This window comes from Delphinapterus leucas, chromosome X (assembly GCF_059928025.1).
Source record: "Delphinapterus leucas isolate spDelLeu-1000000601 "Yukka" chromosome X, BTC_Dleu_Yukka2, whole genome shotgun sequence".
In the NCBI taxonomy this organism is placed as follows: Eukaryota; Metazoa; Chordata; class Mammalia; order Artiodactyla; family Monodontidae; genus Delphinapterus; species Delphinapterus leucas.
Genome location: NC_143150.1, coordinates 2,728,603 through 2,749,907, shown reverse-complemented (window position 1 = coordinate 2,749,907; position 21,305 = coordinate 2,728,603). Strand labels below are relative to the sequence as shown.

General features: G+C 50.0%; 2 protein-coding genes across 13 annotated transcripts in view; both read left to right on the top strand.

Annotated features, from left to right (window-relative positions):
* ZNF185 (zinc finger protein 185 with LIM domain) overlaps positions 1-5,921 on the top strand; it is a 58,629-nt gene extending 52,708 nt beyond the window's left edge. For all 12 annotated transcript variants that reach the window (XM_089904001.1, XM_089904005.1, XM_089904003.1 and 9 more), the window contains 2 exons: positions 2,711-2,809; positions 3,717-5,921. In XM_089904001.1, coding sequence (XP_089760127.1) covers positions 2,711-2,809 — 99 coding nt within the window. In that variant the 3' untranslated portion in view covers positions 3,717-5,921. The remainder of the gene's footprint in view (positions 1-2,710; positions 2,810-3,716) is intronic.
* A 10,476-nt stretch (positions 5,922-16,397) lies between these two features.
* Positions 16,398-20,029, top strand: LOC111170619 (paraneoplastic antigen-like protein 5). Its single transcript, XM_089904006.1, has one exon. The coding sequence runs from the start codon at positions 17,967-17,969 to the stop codon at positions 19,299-19,301; it is 1,335 nt and encodes a 444-aa protein (XP_089760132.1). The 5' UTR covers positions 16,398-17,966; the 3' UTR covers positions 19,302-20,029.
* The last annotated feature ends 1,276 nt before the right edge of the window (positions 20,030-21,305 follow it).

Here is a 21,305-nt window from a genome sequence, read left to right as displayed (position 1 = left end):
TGATGAAATATCTGAAAGAGAAATGAAGGAAACACTCCCATTTACCATTGCAACAAAAAGAATAAAATACCTAGGAATATACCTTCCTAGGGAGACAAAAGACCTGTATGCAGAAAACTATAAGACACTGATGAAAGAAATTAAAGATGATACCAACAGATGGAGAGATATACCATGTTCTTGGATTGGAAGAATCAATATTGTGAAAATGACCATACTGCCCAAAGCAGTCTACAGATTCAATGCAATCCCTATCAAATTACCAATGGCATTTTTTACAGAACTAGAACAAAAAATCTTAAAATTTGTATGGAGACACAAAAGACCCCGAATAGCCAAAGCAGTCTTGAGGGAAAAAAACTGAGCTGGAGGAATCAGGCTCCCTGACTTCCTACTGTACTACAAAGCTACAGTAATCAAGACAGTATGGTACTGGCACAAAAACAGAAAGATAGATCAATGGAACAAGATAGAAAGCCCAGAGATAAACCCATGCACCTATGGTCAACTATTCTATGACAAAGGAGGCAAGGATATACAATGGAGAAGATAGTCTCTTCAATAAGTGGTGCTGGGAAAACTGGACAACTACATGTAAAAGAATGAAATTAGAATACTCCCTAACTCCATACACAAAAATAGACTCAAAGTGGATTAGAGACCTAAATGTAAGACCGGACACTATAAAACTCTTAGAGGAAAACATAGGAAGAATACTCTTTGACATAAATCACAGCAAGATCTTTTTTGAGCCACCTCCTAGAGAAATGGAAATAAAAACAAAAATAAACAAATGGGACCTAATGAAATTTAAAAGCTTTTGCAAAGCAAAGGAAACTACAAACAAGACGAAAAGACAACCCTCAGAATGGGAAAAAATATTTGCAAATGAATCAACGGACAAAGGTTTAATCTCCAAAATATATAAACAGCTCATGCAGCTCAATATTGAAAAAAACAAACAACCCAATCCAAAAATGGGCAGAAGACCTAAATAGACATCGCTCCAAAGAAGACATACAGATGGCCAAGAGGCACATGAAAGCTGCTCAACATCACTAATCATTAGAGAAATGCAAATCAAATCTACAATGAGGTATCACCTCACACCAGTCAGAATGGCCATCATAAAAAATCTATAAACAGGGCTTCCCTGGTGGCGCAGTGGTTGAGAGTCCGCCTGCCAGTGCAGGGGACACAGGTTCATGCCCCGGTCCAGGAGGATCCCACATGCCGCGGAGCGGCTGGGCCCATGAGCCATGGCCGCTGAGCCTGCACGTCCAGAGCCTGTGCTCCGCAACAGGAGAGGCCACAGCAGTGAGAGGCCCGCGTACTGGGGAAAAAAAAATCTATAAACAATAAATGCTGGAGTGGGTGTGGAGAAAAGGGAACCCTCTTCCACTATTGGTGGCGATGTAAATTGATACAGCCACTATGGAGACCAGTATGGAGGTTCCTTAAAAAACTAAAAATAGAATTACCATATGACCCAACAATCCCACTACTGGGCATATACCCGGAGAATACCATAATTCAAAAAGACACATGCACCCCTATGTTCATTGCAGCACTATTTATAATAGCCAGGTCATGGAAGCAACCTAAATGCCCATTGACAGACGAATGGATAAAGAAGAAGTGGTACATAGATACAATGGAATATTACTGAGCCATCAAAAGGAACAAAACTGGGTCATCTGTAGAGACGTGGATGAATCTAGAGACTGTCATACAGAGTGAAGTTAAGTCAGAAAGAGGAAAACAAATATCGTATATTAACGCATATATGTGGAACCTAGAAAAATGGTACAGATGAACCAGTTTGCATGGCAGAAATAGAGACACAGATGTAGAGCACAAACGTATGGACACCAAGGTGGGAAAGCAGCACGGGGGATGGGTGTGGTGGTGGGATGAATTGGGAGATTGGGATTGACATGTTTACACCGAAGTGTATAAAATGGATGACTAATAAGAACCTGCTGTATAAAAATGTACATAAAATAAAATTCAAAAAATACATGGCCAGGAGACAGGAACTGAAAAACGGAAGAAAGAGCCACTAGAGAGGTGCTTGGTGAGAACCCACAGAGGGACTTGGGCACCCTTGCGGCCGCTCTCCACTGCTTTCAGCTGGAAGCCAGCAGCCTTAGCCAGGCTGGGCCTGGAGACAGCTGGAGCCTCGGAAACATGGGGACTCTTGGTCTCCTCTTAGTTGAGACTGTCTGCAGGCCACCCTGCTCTGACTCCTCGTACCAGGAGGGTCTGCTGCAGATGGCTGACTGTTCTCATCCTTTAGACGTTCGCTGGAGAGACACGCCGGAGCGGCTGGACTGCTGAAATATCTTTACCTTTCAGTGGGCCTTCATGTCACCTTCTTTTGGACTTTAAATGTCACAGTTAAAGCCCTCCTGTAGATGAGGAAATGGAGGCTCAGGGAGCCTCAGTAACTTACGCAAGCTCACCTAGCTAATAAGTAGTGGATTTAGGGCTCAAACCCAGGCCCAATTCTGAAACGTGGGCTCCTAACGACTGCGTGATCATTCTGCCTGTTAGGTGTTTTTGTTTCTGTTTGGGTTTTGTCTCTGTTAGCCATTTTTAAATCGTCTGCTTCGAAGTCCAGGATGTGCCATCAGCTTGGAGCCTGCCCACTCCACTCGTTTATATTGCTTCACTTGTGTGCTGACCTCTAGCTTGTTTTCTCTTTCAGTGTGGGATTTGCAGTAAACCGATGGGTGAGCTTCTGGATCAGATCTTCATTCACCGTGACACCATCCACTGTGGGAAATGCTATGAGAAGCTCTTCTAGGTGGGTGCTGGAAACTTACTAGAGGGCAGAAATGTGCTCTGGTCTCTCCCTGAGTCTTGACCTGGGACAGTGCTATCTCTCTTAGCCTTTATGTTCAGGGGACCCCGAGTCCTTGTGTCCCTATGCCTTGTGATACTTTGAAGTCTTAGGTGGCGCAGATAAAGACCCTCCCCATGGACATTTCCAAGTTGCAGGAGTCATTGTCTCTTCCTGTCAAGAAGCACCTCCCATGCAGCACCTCAGCTAAGCCCTCTAGCTGCCCTGAAATGCTGGCCAGGCCTATGTTGTTAGCCTCATTTGGGAACAAGGAAGTAAAGACCTAGAAAGGAAAAGGACATGGGGAAACACCTGGCTTATAGATGGCAGGGTCAGGACCTCAACCCAGGACTTCAGATTCAGGTCCGGGGCTCTCTGCCACATTCCTTTGAGTCGCCTCCAACATTGCTCATATAGCATCAGATCAGGCCCCAGCCGAGGTATTCAGTAAAACAGATACACAGCTGGGTAGCAGCAGCAGGTAAAGGCCAGGATACGCAGGCGTGTGTGGGAGGTGATGGTGCTGTCCCGGCGCCTGGGCGGCCTCTGGGCCACATTGTGAACTCTGCCTGAAGTCAGGTTTGCATGCTGAAAGCCCGTGGGATCGACCCCGGTGTCTGAGCTTCACGGGGCCCAGTGACCCTCCTCAGCCAGAAGCACAGAGCAGAATATCTCCCTTGAAGGCAGTGGGGATCGGTACCAACCGGGCCCTCCACCAGCCACAAGCCTGTTCCGCCTTTTCTCCAGAAGACACATTGACCTGGACTGTCACTCCCGGTGCCTGGAGCAGTCACCCTCGCCAAGGGCTTCTGACTGCTCACTGGATCGGCTGTGTATTTCCAATCTCATGGATACTTCTCTTTTCTTTTAGCTCCTCCAGGCTAAGAAGAAGCTGATAACTCCTGGACAAGTTTGACTGTCCCCACGAGCCCCAAGTTGCTGACTCTTCTTCCCTCACTTCCTCTCTCCTCCATGTGATTGCTTCCCGTTTTTGCTCTTCTTAAGTTGAACTTGCTTACATCCAGTAGCGTATCTTGATGTTATGATAATTACTTGTGTGTGTAGCTTTTTAGAGCTTAGAAAGCACTTCCCATCCATTATGTTACTTCCGGCTCAAGCAAAGAGGATTGAACAGTAATTCCATTTTGGCTTCCCTCAGACTGGTCAGCTTCCTGATGAGTTTAGGTGGCCTGGTACAATAGTCACGGACAAGAGCGTGGGGTGCGGTGTATCCTGACTCTCGGGACAGAGAGCAAATCACATTCTGGTTCACAGCTCTGAGTGTACCTTTGGAACTTGACAGAAGAAGGAGACCTCCTGAAGCTTCTGAGGGGTTAAAGACTGTTGACGATCCCTGGTGGGTAAATTGCAGACGCTGAATGCTAGGGATTGACATAGGCTAATGTTCAGCTTGTCTATTTGCCATATATATTTTTTAAACTTTCCGTATACTTTTACAACTAGTTAGTTGCTTTTGATTGAGTTATGTAGCAGATTTTAATGACCTCCTACCTACCTACCTTTCAGTATAGTTGCGTTTTGTCCTGCAGGCATGTGGACATGTATTAGAAAGTTTACACGTTAGGTTTAAATTCTATAGGATGTGATTCTTAAGAGGCTACTGACCAAAGGGACATCTGTGTCTGAATCTTGCTAGCTAATTAATACCTTTGCCCTCAATGTCCGATCCCTCAACTTTACACAGAAATCCCCTAAAGCAAGTTTTAGGGTCTATAGACTCCAGCAGGATTAAGAAGGGAGAAAATCAGCTAACGTTTCTTGAGGCCTTACTGCGTACCAGGCATTATCACAAAGTGGGGGCGTTAATGCCCATGCTAACCGTGTACAGAGGGTATTCTTCCCCGCAGTTTGCAAGTGAGGGTGTTGAGGCTCAGGGAGGCGGTCATTGCGTTGTGCACAATGCACCCGTGTAACACTCTCCAGCACCCATGCCCTCTCCAGTAACAGTAATGAGAAACATGCACATCGATTTAATGCTGAGTATATGTGAAGCACTGTGTGGAGGTGACACCCTGACGCACACTTTTACAAAGAGGGGAAGGTGGGGAATTGCACCCCTCCTCTGGGCATCCTGGGTCCCCATAAAATACCAGAAGGGCCAAACTGGCCCTCTCACCTCCCTTTTCCATGAAAACACTTCTGGACTGAAATACTGTCAGCTGGGAACAGATTTGACTCACAGACCTTCCCAAAGACGAGCTTGTCAACCCAGGGGAAGCTCCAGTAGGCTAGCCGATCTGGGCACAGGGCCCTCAGTGACCTCCCATTTTACAGTCCAGACTCTGTCCCATGCTAGTGGCAACTACTGAGACCCCAGGTACTTGGAACAGGGATACCTGTCGGCCAGCTGAACAGATGCAGGCCCATTCGTGCAGTCAGCTGATGCTCTGCTCAGGTTCGACTGGGCCCCTCTGCCTTTGGGACCAGCATCACTGTGTAAGTTCCTCGAAAGGACAACCTGACGGTTTTTCTGATGAAAAATGAGGGCGTTTTCTCTTGGTTTAATTAGAAAATGCCTCTCCATCTCTCTCCAGTTTCTGAGCCCTGTGCACGTTGGCTGGTGGACGACTTCTTCCTGCCAAATGATCAGAGAGGAATGTTCCATTTATTTCCATAGATGTGCGTCAGATTTGCTGTGGAGTGGAAAACTGGCCATGTACTCGCACAAAACATGAGCTGGTTTTCCTCACGACGGTAGGGACTGACACATAGGTGCTGAATGAATGAGTGAAAGGGAAAGAAAGGTCGTGCCTTTGGGTGGGAGGTAGCACCCCTGAGTCTTGGCAGGATCAAGAGGTGCAAGATAGGCTGGCTTCCCCGCCTTCTAGATACACTCTGCCTTTAAGAGAGTTTTAGAACCAACATGCAAGATATTGACTCCAATCTGAAAAAGTCTCTTTCATGTTTAAATGGCACAGAATTCTTCGGACTTAAGGAAGAGAGGTGGTTGCATTACACTTTCGCTTCTTTTCATTTGCCTAGAATTTTTAATCATACTTGCTTAACTCATTAATGTACACAATTATAATAAATGGTAAGATATTTCATGTGTAAATGTTAAGGTTTCCTTTTATAGGTGTAATAACTTGGTGTATTTGGCTGTGTGATTTATTTTCTCCTATTACCTGAAGCCACTCTCTTTACAAAAGCAAATAAATACTTTAAGGAGTATCAAAGTTTTCTCTACAGAAGCAAATACTTTTAAGAAGTATCAAATCTAAAGAGAAAACAACAGCATTATCTAGAAACTATGCATGCACAGCGAGTGTGCAATTCTAGACCTGTCAGATCGAATGAAGGAGATTTTATTCTTTCGGGCCCATCCTTCCTTTCATTGTCGACAGTCCTTATTGAACTCTTGCAGTGACCAAGAGCTCAGTCCCTTACAAGCCCATTCTGTCTGTGGAAATGCGTTCCTCAGCTGACTTACAACCTGTTCCCTTTAACTATCACCCACTGGTAATCTGTAATCCCTCTTTTATATGCCAGCCCCTAAAATCGGTAAATACACTTGTTGGGTTCTTCCTCTGTCAACTCTTCTCCCATTTAAACACCCCTGGTCCCATCAACTCTGACAGGAATTCTGCGTATGCATCTCTTAACCCTCAGAGGTGCCCCCAACCGCACGTCCGAACCCATTCCTCCAGATGTGTACCGACAGGCAGGACTTTCACCTTGCTCATTAAGGCTGGTGCCCAAGCGGTCAGAATCCTGTGGAACAGCCATTCTGCCTATCACGTGATCCATGCTTCCAGGTTTTGTTTCCGAAAATATAGTTTGCATGTCATCGATGTCTTGATCCAGCCTGGGGCCAAAAAGGGTGGTCAGGAAGTCAGTCCAAAGATAGAAGACATGACAGAGAAATCCCTCTACAACTGAGCAGGGACGTTGCGACCCAGCATTCAGTAGGTATTGAACTAGTGTCCCTGTAGCTACTTTCTCACCCCAACCTCAGCCACCATCTTGGCTACATGAGTACATTTGGGAAAGGAAAAAGAGGTTTTACCACTTCAAAGGCAAGAACTATAACAGTAGCTCCTAACCAGGACCTGGAGTCTCTGTTGGTGATAGCATGTGACACAAAGACCTAGAAAAAAAATAGGGTAGAGTTATTTTGAAAAATGGCTTAGCAGACCAGGTTCCCACCAAGCCGGTTGATCCCCAGTACCCAGCCTCCCCCATTCCTCCTTCCCCTTTATAGGTCCACACCTGTGAGGGCCCCCAACCCATACACCCATTTCTCTTGTGATGTTTCTCTGCGCAATATCCTTTTCCCATGAACTTCCCAAGGGAGGAAAGCTTCCACCAGGGGACCCAACACTGGTTACATTGAATTCAAAGTTGAGATCACTACGTGGCCATTTGGGGCCCCTCTTGCCACTGAATCAACAAGAAGGGTATTATTTACCTGCCGGCTGAGCGCTCCTGACGATCGAGGGGAAAAGGGTCGCTGCAAGGACCACATAGCAAACCCAGGAGGAGAGTCTTCTGGGAGTGTCTCTTAGTGTTCCCACGTCCAATAACGTAAGATAACGGATGACTGTGATGACTCATGCAGGCAGGACCACTAAGGGATCAGATTGGTTAGGAATAGAGGTTTGTATCTTACTGCCTGGTAGACAACCACAGCCAGCTAGACGAGGCCATAGGGAACTGAAATGCTAGTGGAAAAGGAAGTTACAAATACTATGACCTCATGGCCAGTTGCAAAAATAACAGCTACAGAAGCTATGCATACTTCGTCTTGCTTTGCTATTATATATTTAAATCTGCCCCATTACTTTTCTTTCTCCCATTTCCAAATCTCGCGTTTAAATTGTGTGGGTGGTGCTTAATCATATAATTTAACATCCCCCAGAGAATGAGAGTGTATCTAATGGGACTTTTGACGTCCCCCCTTCTTGAAGAAGGCAAAGGCATATTCATGTATATGAGGTATGGTTGCGTCATGCTAAGCAGAAGCATAGTGTCACTGTTGTTATCATTTGTAAGAAAAATATGGGGTGTCAAAAAGAGGCTACACCTGGCTTTTTCCCCGGTGCCTTCTGGGAAACCTCCTGCGAATTATCCATGACAGTCCTGCGGGTGGAATCGCTGGGGGCTTTTTCCTCGTGTACCAGCAGCAGAGTCTCCCTGACCTTCACTGCTCCAGCCTTCTACTGCTTGTGTAAGCCACTGATTCCTTGTTCTCAACCCTTCCTGCTAGGGAAGGAGTGGCACTGCTTTCCTGATGGGCTTCCCTGTTAATGCTGTCTCCACCCAACCTCCTTCTGTACGGCATGTCCTGCCTGTGAATGGCTTCCGGAGCATGCACTCTACCTGTGAGTGTTTCCCACCATGCCATCTGTCCCATGAAGAATCCCTGCTCCGGCCCTTCCTCACTGTACACTCTGTCTCTGAACACCTTCTGCACAGTGCTGTCGCCCAAGGAGCACTTTGTGTGCCAGGCCCGTTATCTAATGCCATCTGCAGGATTCCTTTCCTTTTGAACATCCTCTGAACACTGAGCCCTGCTCATGAATGCTGCCCGTGTTCCCTCCCCATCCCACCCCCCACTGCCCAGGAACTCCTGTCTGCTGCACTCTCCATAACGTAATCAGCGTGACCTCCTCCTCCGGGTGCTTTCTGCGTCTAACTCTCTGCTTGGGAATGTGTGGGTCTCTTTCTAAAGCCCTCTGGCTGTGAGACATTGCTACAGGCCATTCTAGTGAAGATTGCCTGCACATTCATATTTGTAACAGCTTTATTGAGATATATTTAACACACAAGAAACTGCACACATTAAAATTGTTCACTGGGCTTCCCTGGTGGCGCAGTGGCTGACAGTCCGCCTGCCGATGCAGGGGACACGGGTTCGTGCCCCGGTCCGGGAGGATCCCACATGCCTCGGAGCGGCTGGGCCCGTGAGCCATGGCCGCTGAGCCCGCGCGTCCGGAGCCTGTGCTCCACAGCGGGAGAGGCCACAGCAGTGAGAGGCCCGCGTACCGCAAAAAAAAAAAAAAAAAAACTGCTTTCTGCTACTGTGCATTACTTTGTATTTTAAAGCATTTTACATAAAAAGTTTTATATAAAGAGCTTTACATAAATGGAATCATACAGTATGCACACTTCGATGGAGGGATGGAAACATTCTAAACCTTGATTGGGATGGTGAGTATATACGAATGTATACATTTGTCAAAACTCATCATATGTACACTTAAAATGGATGTGTTTTATTGTCTGTTAAGTATTGTCAAATAAAAAACAAATACAGACTCATTAAGGAGAGACTTTTATTCAGAAGAATTGTTGAAAGAGGGGAAAGGGACTTTTGCAACAGAGGGAGGGGGACTTTTACAATAGGGAGAATGCTGTGCTAGTAAATTCTGCAAGCATCTGAAAAGTTAGGAAAAAAGTTCTTCTTTTTTAAAGAGTAAGCAAGGTTAGAAAGAATTGGATGTGGGGAAGTGGGATGAAGTGGTGGCATGATTGCGTAGCAGATCAGAGAGGCCAGTCTATTCTCAGGAGGGGCTGTCTGCTGACTCAGGCTGGGGGTGGGCCAAAGTTCAGGGGCCTGGAGGAAGGAGAGAAGCTGAACCAAACGTTGATTAACAAGCATTTTTTTTCCAGTTCATCTATGCTTAAAGACAACTTAGAGTCTTCATAAGGAGCTACGCAGTCAGCTTTTAGGTCTGTGGTGCCGAATCAGGAGGGAGAGAGGAAAATGAGAAATGTTAGTTTGGAGGGTTGTAGCCAGATATTGAAAGAAATTGGAATAACTGAAAATTTCTTAAGTGTTGACAATGTGCGCAAGATTGCAGGATTCAGTCCAATTTACAAATTCTTACATGGTAACAAAACCATGAAGTTTTACAAAGAGGGGCAAAATAGCTCAGAGACAATGAACAGGACCAGAATGTCATAACCCACATCTCATAGTATTTTCTAATGAAATGCAAAATTTCTGTCAATGGTCACCCTCCTTTTGATCAAAGATCATCTCAAATAAGGTTATTCTTTTTTTTTTCTTTTTTTTTTTTTAAGGTTACTCTTGATTGCAAACTAACACTGGTCTTACTAGATTTGACCTGATTATTTGCACAGGTGCAGCAAGGATGGTCATTGGCCATACAGGCCTTTTAAAGTTTGCTTTGCTGAAGTTTTTATGAAGAATTTCAGCTTGGACTTTTAAAGCCTCTCGAGGCTAGTAAACCAAGCCAAGAACTCACCACCAGATGTCACCCGTGGTTCCTATATATACATATTGGTGAATTCCTCTCTTCTCAAGGTACCCAAAACAACCTGAGTTTCCTGGACTTGCCAAGAAGAGACCTTCCTTACTCATCTATGAGGCTGGGAACTCTGTAAGCCAAGTACCAGGTTCCCAAGGGAGTTTTATAAGACTTGGCTTCATAAACTCAGCCCGAGTTCCTTAAAATTGTCAGGTCATATGTGATTCTATGAACATCATTTACAAATATGACATTCCAGTCAAAGCCTTGGTTATATAACCAGTGTTTCCAATTATGTCCTGTTAATAAGAAAGGCAGGTTCTTATTGAACCTAGGCATATAACTGTATGACCATGAAAATAAGAGTGCTGAAAAATAATTTCCAAATTCTAGAGGGATTGGGCAGGGAGGAAAGAATAAATGGTTTGTGTCCATTTATGAAAGTATAGTCTACTAAATTGTTATCAGTTATGGATAGCTTAAGAGAAATGAGAAAGGGTTCCCTATATCCAGAATATAGAGCATGAAAGCACTGGCAATATTCCAAACAAAACCCATAATCATCTTTCATGAGTTCATTAGGTCCTATGTCATTAATTCTTGTTCCGCTCAGTCTCATGAACCCATCAGCTTCTTCACCAGAGTTCTGGGAATTCTGGCTTAGTCCAGTGACAGGATTTCAAAGCTATTTAAGTAATGGCGTCAGAACCTTGTGCCTCAGAGCATCTGGCGTAGTCCTTTCCATGGGGGTCTGAGACAGTCTCTTTTTCTTGAAGGTGAAGCATTCTGGCCTGTAGCTGATTGCAAGCACTTTCAGGGAAGCCTTAGTGCATGACAAAAGATTTTAAATGCTCATGGTTAAAGATCTGATGAGAGCTCATCGCAAAAATGATGCAATTGACAAGGAAATTTTGTTGTTTCTGTGGCATGCAACATTTTAAAAGATAACTACAATTATGATTGATAACACTACACTGTTTAATATCAGGCAAAGCAATACCAGGACGTATCATGAACACTGAGGGCATTGACAAACCGCCAGGAAATTAATATGGTTTCTGAAACATTTATATTAATGATATTTCGCTCACACAAACGTCACCTAGAGAAGGTTAGGCATCTCTTATGATATGACAAAGCCTCCCATGAAACTCAATATATCAAATAAACCTAATTATTTCTGGCACCTCTGTTTTTACAAGGGAAGAGATACTTTGTGATTTTCCAGGCTCTATCTGGGAAAACTCAAATAAGCTTTGAGATCAAGAATATACCACTCAGGGGAATTCGCTGCCGTTCCAGTGATTAGGACTCAGCACTTTCCCTGCCGAGGGCCAGGGTTCAATCCCTGGTCAGGGAAATAAGATCTCACAAGCCACCGGGTGCAGCGAAAAATAAAGGAGAGGGAAAAAAAAGAATATATCGCTTAGGATTTGAGCGTGGGGAAAGTAAGATAAAAAAGTTGTCAGGGGGCTTCCCTGGTGGTGCAGTGGTTGAGAGTCCGCCTGCCGATGCAGGGGACACGGGTTCGTGCCCCGGTCCGGGAAGATCCCACGTGCCGCGGAGCGGCTGGGCCCGTGAGCCATGGCCGCTGAGCCTGCGTGTCCGGAGCCTGTGCTCCGCAACGGGAGAGGCCACAGCAGTGAGAGGCCCGCGTACCGCAAAAAAAAAAAAAAAAAAGTTGTCAGAACGTTTGAACACTTGGTTAAATAAGATCATGCGTCAGTAAGAAACACTACTTGTCTATTTAACCAAAGTGACAAAATATTTTAAAAGTAAATCTTTGGAAGTAATGCAATTATAAAGAACCTTAGTTCTTTCAAAAGTGACAAGACTTGGTTGAAGGCCATGATAAAGTCAACATAAAGCAAAAAAAATTATTCTGATGAGAAAGACTCTTTGGCCAGAGGTGTGCCCCGGGGCCGCGGGACAAGCGGGCGCAGAGGTCGCCCGTGTTGGGGGGCGGGGCTGCGGCGAGGTTCCAGCGGTTCTGCCGGAGCATCGTGGGTCCCGGGCTGGGGGCGTCCGGGCTTGCGATGCTCTCTGCACTCTCCCGGCTCTGCAGCCTCGAGAACACGGCTAGGCAGCGGCAGTTTAGTGGGGAGATGGCCTGCTGGGAACTAGGGGCCTGCTGGGGTCTCAGTTCTTGGCTGGCCCCGGAACATGAGGTTGCCAGGCGTGTGACGGCAGCAGGTAGGAGTGAGCCGTTGGTGCGGTGATGAGCAGGAAAAAAAGGACACTGGCTGTTGGCCTGTGAACCTAGGCAAGAACGAGCAGCCAACACAATCCAGACCCGGGTCCGAGGGCCCAGCTCGGTCCTGTGCGGCTGGTCGGTGGAATAGACCTGCAGGTGTGACTCTTGTCACTCTAGGACTGGCTTCTGGACAGATCCTGTCGATGAGCCCAGGGCACTGTCCTCAGCTCTCCAGGAGAGTGCGCCGGAGTGGAGCCAAGGAGGGGTGCCTGACTCAGCACGGCGACCACGCACGTCCAGTCTGCTGGCAAGGGCAGTGGGGAGCTGGGGGAAGTCATGGCCTTGGGAGTGTCCTCTGATGAAAAAGAACCTGCAGGCTTATCAAATAACTTTTGTGTGGAACGTTGGTGTGTTGAAAGCAGTTCTGTGTGCTTTTCCCCCTTGGTGTGGATCAGCAGTGCTGAGGCAGCAGGTGTGATACAGAAGTGTGAGCAGAGACTGTCTGGAATCCCCAGACTCCAGGGAAACTAAAGGTGACAGCCAGCCTAGTGAAGAGGACGGGGGTCGGGGGCGGGGGCGGTGGGGCAAGAAGGCGCCCAACGGCAGCGTGGCCCATCTGTGGTGGCAGCAGCCCAGCAGGCGCCCCTCGTCTCAGGGCCCTAATCCTGGCTCCAGCCGGGTGGTCAGAGGAGCTGCAAGGCCTTCTGGGCGAGCAGAGCCCGCGGTCCTGAGCTGTTCTTCTCTGTGTTTGGGTCATCTCTCCCCATCCAAGGGGAGAAATCTAGATGAGGTTTAAGAATCAGTGCTTTAAGAATGTGGATCTCGTAGTTGAAACCTTGGAACACGTGTTTTCAGCACAAGGTGTTAAAGCGAATGGAAGGATTTAGCGCCTTTTCAAGGAGGCTGTCTCCATGTGGGCAGAACTAGAGAATAAAAGGGTCTTGAATAAAAAAAAAGAAGAAGAAAGAAAGAATCTTTGCTTTCTAGGCAGATTACGCAAAAAGTAAAGAAAAATCTTCTACTACCTCTTATGAAGAGCAGACCAATAATCTAAGGAAATGTTTCCATTTTAACAGAGAAAATCAAATTCTAGTTTTGCATCAGTGTACTATTTGATATTATAGCTCATTTTTTTAAATCTTATAAACAAACCCACTGAACTTTAGCCAGCTTTGACCACAAGAGATAAAATCTCCTCTGAGAACCATATCCATTCAGGTTTTGTCCTACACTTCCATCTTTTTCATTCTGGAACAACTAGTCATTTTACTTTAGTCTCTTATTTAACAAAAAGACATCCTGCATAGTTAATTTAGTATAAGTGTAAGGTTTTAAGTGAGCAAAAGATCTTGGAAACTATCTTTAAGACTGACATACCACATATGAAAAAATTACTTCTAAAATAAAGTTTTGTGAGAACAAATTCACTGTCACTAATTCCTGAGAATTTTGAGTATTCAATTTATAAAAGCACTTAAGTATCTCTAAACCAATAATAATGGAGCTCCTTGAAAGACTTTTATAATCTAATTTGGTAATACCATCAGGGTAGGAAACATTATATACACATACATACACACAAAAACATAAAATAAATAAGTCCTGGGGATGTAATGTACAGCATGGAGACTGTAGTTAATAATACTGTACTGTATATTTGAAATTGGCTGAGAGAGTAGATGTCTAAAATTCTCCTGATAAGAAAAAAAAAACTATGTGTGGTGATAAATGTTTGCTAGACTTATCATGGAGATCATTTTGCAACATATACAAACACACCTGAAACTAATATAATGTTATATGTTTTCAAACATATTTCTTAACCTCCGCTGTTTTCCAGCATGGCGGTCAGAACCACTCTTCCCATGGTATCACCCTTTATGACACCTTCTCATACCTGTAATGCTACGTGGCTGAGTGGGGGCTTCATGGAGCCACAGTGGGCTAGTGTTATGAGATCCCTCAAGCAAAATGTCTCACTTGGAGTCCATAACTTTCTGACACCAGCAGGTAACCCCTTTATCTTGGCATGGAAGGAGAATGATTTAACAGCCTCTCAATAGTACGTTCTAATTAAGTAAGGCATGTTCAGGTCTGTGTTCTCCTTCTCTGATATAGGAAATATCTGGACTTAAAGGTAATCTTTAATTTAAAATTTTGTCTGCTTTTAATATTTTTATTAAAACGTTATCGAAAAGCCTCTTCTTCTGTGTCCCGAATAAAGCAAAAGAAATCTATTCTGTCACCAGATGACCACAACTTCTGGTCCGAAAAGTGACTACAGGCTTCAGAGCCTTGGTACTCCAAGCGTAGTCAGGGATCTGCAGGGATCTGCAGTCACCTAGCTTTCGAGAAACGCAGAATCTCAGTCCCACCCCGGTCCTCCTGAATCAGAACTTTCATTTTTACCAAGATCTACCAGATTTGCAGATTTCCAGTGCGATAACCTGAGCTCCCCCCCCACGCCGTTCTCTGGAACAGCGAGTCCCGCGGGCCACAGGGAAAATATTCCAGTCTTCCTTCTGTGGAAGAAATTTTCTTTGGAAAAGGGCGGGAAGCAGTTTGGGTACTAGGTGGGTAGTACTAGGTGGGTAGTACTAGGCTGTGAAGTCAAGGGAATAATGGGAGAATGTAATTCTTTGAAAGCTTTCGGTCTCTTGGTGAATACGAAAAATTTTCGTGCCCTTGCATTTTTACCGGAAGCAGCTGTATTTCTGCTGTCCTCCCCTAGAAAACAGACCAATTAAAAAAAAAATCAGGGTTTCATTTAGTAAGCACCCACCGGGTTTTTACTTTTGCACCCGGCCCTACGCTGACCTCTTGGAATATTCAAACAGGGAGAGCGACTGGTGACTGTCACGCCACAGTTCCCGTTCAATGCGGACTAGACATGCTAAACAAGAGCCAAGATGGCTGCTGGGCCTGGCGTGGCACGTGGTGGGTCTGGCGGTCTCCTTCCAGGGACCAGCCTAGGAATTGCAGGGGACCCTATTCCACACCTAACCCCGCGCACAGTCCAAGGCTGGAGTCTGTCCAGCTCTGCAGTTTAAGGTGCCCCGGTTTAATTCGAACTCCGTCCGCCTAGTTGCGCACACTGGCGCAGGGCCGGGCGAGGGCTTCCCCTTCCGAGGGGGGATGGTGGGCGCCACGCTGCTAGGGCGCAGCCGCGAGTGGGCCGTGTGCAGCTCTGCAGGGCGGGGAGCGGGGGGGAGCGGGGGCGGGGGAGCGGGGAGCGGGGGAGCGGGGGCGGGGGGGCGGGGAGCGGGGGCGGGGGGCGGGGAGTTTGTAGCCCGACAGCCCCTTTCCACGGGCTGCCGGCCCAGTGTGCACCGCGCGAGCCGTGGTAACGGACGCGTGGTGGTCGTGGTGCACAGGCGCTTCGGCCTGTAGGCATCTCCAGCAGGTACTGGTCGGGGCCCGGGGCACAGAGAGCCATCCAAACCGCGTGGGGTTCCGCACAATGACCCTTGCCATCTCCCTTGGCGTCCCAGGGGTTGGTGGCTACAGGTTTCCCCTGAAAATGGGATCCCATTACATCAGGCATGGCACCGCATCCATTCCGTGCCACTTCCAGGCACCGCGACCAGCCTAGGAATTGCAGGGGAACCTATTCCACACCTAACCCTGCTCACAGCCATTGCGGTCAGGACTAGTGGCTCTGGGCCTTATCCTAGAGGGAAAGTGGCTTCAGCCCTTCCTCCCCTGGCCTCCACCAACTTCCACTGACCACGTGTATTCCTGCTCTGGAATGAGGGATGTTTGAGGTAGCGGGTGTGTGAGGGGTCGTGGGGACTTAGGGAGGTGGGCTTAGGTGTGGGTGGGGACAATGGGAATGAGGGCGGGAGGCTTGGGGACAGTAGTTGGACTTGAGTGAGGTCAGGGCTTGGGACAGGGATGATGCTTGGGAAGGGGTGGGACATGGCTTGAGTGGGGGCAGGGATTTGGCTTGGGTGGAGGCAGGGCTTTGTTAGGCATCGGACTTGAGTGGGGGATGGGACATGGGAAGGGGTGGGGCTCGGTGGGGGCAGGGATCGAACTTCCGTAAGCGTGGGGCTTGGCGTCAGGGGCTGGGCTTAGGTGGGGGTGGCGCTTGGGTGGGGGTGGGACTTGGAGGGGGGACAGGGATCAAACTTCCGTGAGGGGAGGCTTGGCGTCAGGGGTGGGGCTTAAGTCCTACGTCGTGCGTCAGTGGGGGCAAAGTTTGAGGGAGGGGGTGGATTTGAGGGCGGGGCAATAATCATACTGTAGGATCCCTCCCGTACTAGCACTGTATACCAGTTGAGAAGTTTCTTTTCTTTTTTTGAAGTTCTGAATTTTATTTTTTTTACAGCAGGTTCTTATTAGTCATCCATTTTATACACATCAGTGCATACATGTCCATCCCAGTCGCCCAGTTCATCCCACCACCACCCCCCTCCCCCTGAGCAGTTTCCTGTATCCCTGTACCAGAGCGCCTCTGTAGGCTCAGAATTGGCACAGCCTGAGCAGGGGCGTGTGGGGTAGAACCATAGCAAAGTACCTCTGCCTTGCCTTGGACAGATGCAGTGAAGCAGTACCACCTCCCCAGCACCAGGAACTGCCTCTGGGCCGAGCTAGAGGGCAGGCCTGGTGTTGAGTGTGGGTGGAATCCCCGCACCTGCACTGCCGGTGGGTCCCTAGTCAGCATGGTGAACAGCTGTGACGTAGACCTATGTCGGGAGAGGCTTCTGTAACTTCCTGGCAAAAAGCAGGAGGGGTGGGGTTGCCTGCCAGGGTTTACAGGGTCTACAGGGTAGGGTCACACCTAGGGTGAGGGTTGTCTGTTTCAGCAGTGTGGCACTGTAGACCCTTTTTGGGTCCCTTTTCTGTCCCTGATTCTAGCTTCCACACGGTTTGAAACGGTAGGCTACTGTTTTTCAGCACGTGATCCTTGCCGCCCACCCCCCATGTCCCCTCCCCTCCAGCGACAACAGGACACTTCTTTGGTTGGAGGCCAGTGGCATCCCCTGTTGCCCCTCAACCTTTACCACATAGCACCCCTCTGCAGTGGAGACCCGTGGTCCACGCCGTCCTCAGTACCCACGGCAACACTGCAGCTTGCCACACGTTCTCCACACCCACCAGTTTCATTGCCTTGTGCAGAGAGAGCTCCAGCCATCTTTCTCATTTGTCAGACATTCTCTGAGAAAGGGGGAACTGCACATCTCCGTCCTCCAGCCTTTGCCCCAGAGAAGTGGGTACCAGGTGCCCTGGGCCTGAACAGCCCTGAGTCAGGGAGTGGGACAGCCTGCTGTCCTCTCCCGTTTGGCGGGCTTTGTCAGGCCCCTCCTCCTGACGCTGACCTTTTCACCACAGGCACCTGCAGTACACACGGAGGAGTCCTTGGACTTTGAGGAGGAGTGCACGGCAAGCCGAGGTCAGCAGGGAGGGGAGCTTGGCCTAAAGACACCTCTCCAGCAAATGACTGGGGAAGCCCTGAAAAGCAGGGCCTGAATGTCTGTGACCGGAAGTGGGGGTAGTGCGTGGGCTTTTAGTCGGGGTGGGAGGGTGGGAGTTAATGATGCTCTCACCCCATTTGCATTATAGGCTGTGCAAACCCGGAACGATTCTGCCTCCATACTTGGCGTTGACTCAGAATTCCCTGAGTCCCGGTCAGACTCTGTGAGCTGACTACTGCCCCTAGTATTAGATCAGTCCATAGGTAGTGGGAGCAATGCCTGTGAATCTGTTGGAGGATTGGTGCAAGGGGATGGACCTGGACCCCAGGAAGGCCCTGCTGATCGTGGGCATCCCTGTGGAGTGTAGTGAAGAGGAAATTAAAGAGACCCTGAAGGCGGGCTTACAGCCCCTGTGTGCCTACAGTGTGCTGGGCAGAATGTTCAGAAGGGAAGACAGCTCTAAGGCAGTTCTCATTGGATTGGCCGACCAGGTCAATTATGCTACGGTGCCGAGTCAGATCCCAGGAAAGGGAGGTACCTGGGAAGTGGTGGTGAAACCCCGTAGCCCAGATGATGAACTTATCAACAGACTGAACCATTTCCTGAAAGCTGAGGGCCGGAGAATGGTAGATGTGGTCAAAACCCTGGGGTATAGCACTCGCCCTGAGGAGGTACAGCCAAAAGGCTTGGCCCAAGTCAGGCCACCAGACCTGCAGCCTCTGCAAGAAAGCATGTGGTACCGAAAACTGAAGGTGTTTTCGGGAAGCACTTCCCCAGGCCCGGGCGAAGAGAACTTTGAAGCCTGGCTAGAGCAGGTGACTGAGATGATGCAGATGTGGCAGGTGTCTGAGGTAGAGAAGCAGCGGCGTTTGCTGGAAAGCTTGCGCGGCCCCGCCCTGTCCATCATGCGGATGCTCCGGGCCAAGAGTGACTCCATGACCGTGGAACAGTGCCTGGACGCCCTGAAGCAGATCTTCGGGAATAAAGAGAACTATAGAACCTCACATTTTAAGTTGCTCCAGACCTTGCAGAAGCCCGGAGAGAGAGTCTCTGCCTTCTTGCTACGGTTAGAGCCCGTGCTTCAGGACGCTGTGCGGCACAGCCCCTTGTCAGTGAGAAGCACAGACATGATTCGCCTGAAACACACCCTAGCCCAGGCCCACGTGAGCACCGGCCTCCAGGGCAAGCTCAGGCTCCTGGATCAGCGAGGCTGTGCGCCCACCTTCCTGGAGTTGATGAAGCTCGTTCGAGACGAGGAGGAGTGGCAGACCGCCGTGGCAGTGACCAGGGAGAGGCAGAGGCAGGTAGGAGGGGGCCACAGGGCCTCTGGCACCCAGGTAGTGGCAGAAACCAGTGTCCCAGTCCCTCCGGTCATGGTGCGGGCAGGGCAGTTCCATGACATCAGCACTCAGACCGTCCAGGAAGGGGCCACCCTGTCACTGAAGCGCAGGCAGGTGCCATGCTGCTCCGAGACTGGGGAGGAAGACCACAGCCAGGCAGCGTGTCCTAGGGCCGAGGACCAGCCCCCGGCAAAGCAGGCGCCTCAGCCTGCAGCAGAAGAGTCGGGAAACGAGATGCGGGCTGGGGCCGTGAGCCACCCCAAGCCCTAGGAAGCATAGGCTCAAGATATCCAGGCACCCCCTCCCCTAGCAGGCAACACAACTGTTTTAACGAGGGGAAGGGGCAGTCCACAGAAACAGTGGGGGCCTTGACTGGGGCACAGGGGCAGGGCAGCCAGGCCGAGGCCCCGCCCCAGCCCCCTCAGCATCTACCAGCTGTTAGGGACTCCACCAACCAAGCCAAAATCAGCTCAGGGAGGCACCGGCGACACAAGCGGGGAGCCACCATACGCAGCACGAGGCGTACCCGAGCCTCAGACAGAGACCCCAACACAGCAGAGGCTGAAGAAGGTATAGTCGGGGGCTCTGGCGTCAGCCCTGTCTTCTGGCCACCCTCAAACGCCCACCCTGGGGGCTCTGAGCTAAGGGTGTTGATGGGCCCCCAGGCCACGCGGGGCCTAGAGGCGCCTCCCCCGGGGCCGCCCCTGCCAGAAGGAGCCGGCGCTGGCGAGGAAGGGCTGTGGGGCAGAGAGGAGATGCCCCGGAGGGACACCGCAGGGTCCAACTTCAGGATCATCTACAGCGCTCGAGGGGAACCCCGGGAAGGCAGCACCCTGGAGCCTCGCGCAGGTGAGGGCAGGAGCAAGTGTCCTCCCCCTGCAGCCTGAAAGGGCAGTAGGGGCAAGGACAGCAAACACTGAGGAGGCGATCCCATGCGAGAGCGTCAGCTCAGCTTGGCAGGCAGGGCGCTGAGTACCTGGTTGCCCAGTACCCCACAACTGGCTTTGGTGTGAGTGGGGGTGCAGGGAAGCGTTTGTTCCGAAGGAGGAGGAGGAGGAGACGGAGGAGGGAGACTTGGAGAAGAGGGGGAGGGGCAGGAGGGGGAGGGGGTCCGGGCAGGGTCCAAGAGAATTAGTTGGCGGGAGGAAGGAGTGTTTTGTTCTCCCTAGGTTTGTGCATGGCCACTGGAGACCTGGGACTGGCCTGGAGAACCACAGCTCACCAGCTGCCAATGCCAAGGCCAGCCCCAAAGCCTGCCGCCTGGGAGCAGCCCTGAGTGGCCAGCCCCGGCCTAGGTGAGGGGCACCTGCAGATGGCTGCCACCCACACTGGCCTGGGAGTCGTTAGGGGCCACTCAAGGTGCCTGGGCCTCCCTCCTGAGAGGGGACCCCTATTCATCATCCCCTGGGGCAGGTTGCTCCCTGTACTGGCAAGCCCAAATGTGTCCCTCTAGGCCCCAGAGGGACCCAGGTGTCAAGGAACCCCCCAGCCCCCGCTCCCCTCCCCCCAACACACACCCCCTAGCCATCGTCCCCCCGCAGAGCCCTGAGGTGCGCCACGTGCCAGCCAAGGCTCTGGTCTCTGTGGGCCAGTGTCGTGAGCTCAACGTGTGCTTTCTGGGCATAGATTCAGGCCCAGCGCTGCCTGTTGTTGTGGAAATGTGCGTGTGTTCCCCTCTGAGCAGTTCCCCCAAACCCTGCGCGGCGTGGAGACCCCGAGCCCAGTCCCAGGAGCCGGCGCGAAGGACGGGATGGACGAGGTCAGAGCCAGCACCCAGCCCAGGACCTGGGATCCCACCTGGGACCTTGGGAAGGAAGACCTTGACCGTGGCTGCAGGAGGTCTGCGGGAGGCCCCCAGGGCTTGGGTTCTGCCGGGCCACCCCGTTGTTCCTCGGGACTCCACGTCCCCGGCTCGGTGGCGCGCGCCCTGCTGTGGGACTGTCCTGTGGCCGCCATCGGGCAGGGCCGGGCCCCAGGCATGTGGGCCAGAAATGGAGGGTCTGCCCTGGGGGGAGCGGGCATGGCCGGCGCCCATCTTCCTGGCGAGACGCCACCCGCGGGGCCCTCAGGAAGGGAGACTGTGGGGAGACGGAGGGCCGCCGGGTGGGGTGTAGCGGAGGCACCTTTTTGAGGACCCTGGGGGGGGGGCCGGGACCCGTGGGCTCCGGTGGCCGTTAGAAGTTTCTCTGTGTGTTGTTATGCCCTCTGTTCAATGGTTTCAGTCAATGTTTCTGTTTAATAAATTTCCCTGAACGTTTCATCTGAGTCTGGCCT

What these genes read in the sequence shown, in the direction of transcription:
- LOC111170619 (XM_089904006.1), top strand. Translation starts at nt 17,967, where the DNA reads ATGCCTGTGAATCTGTTGGAGGATTGGTGCAAGGGGATGGACCTGGAC.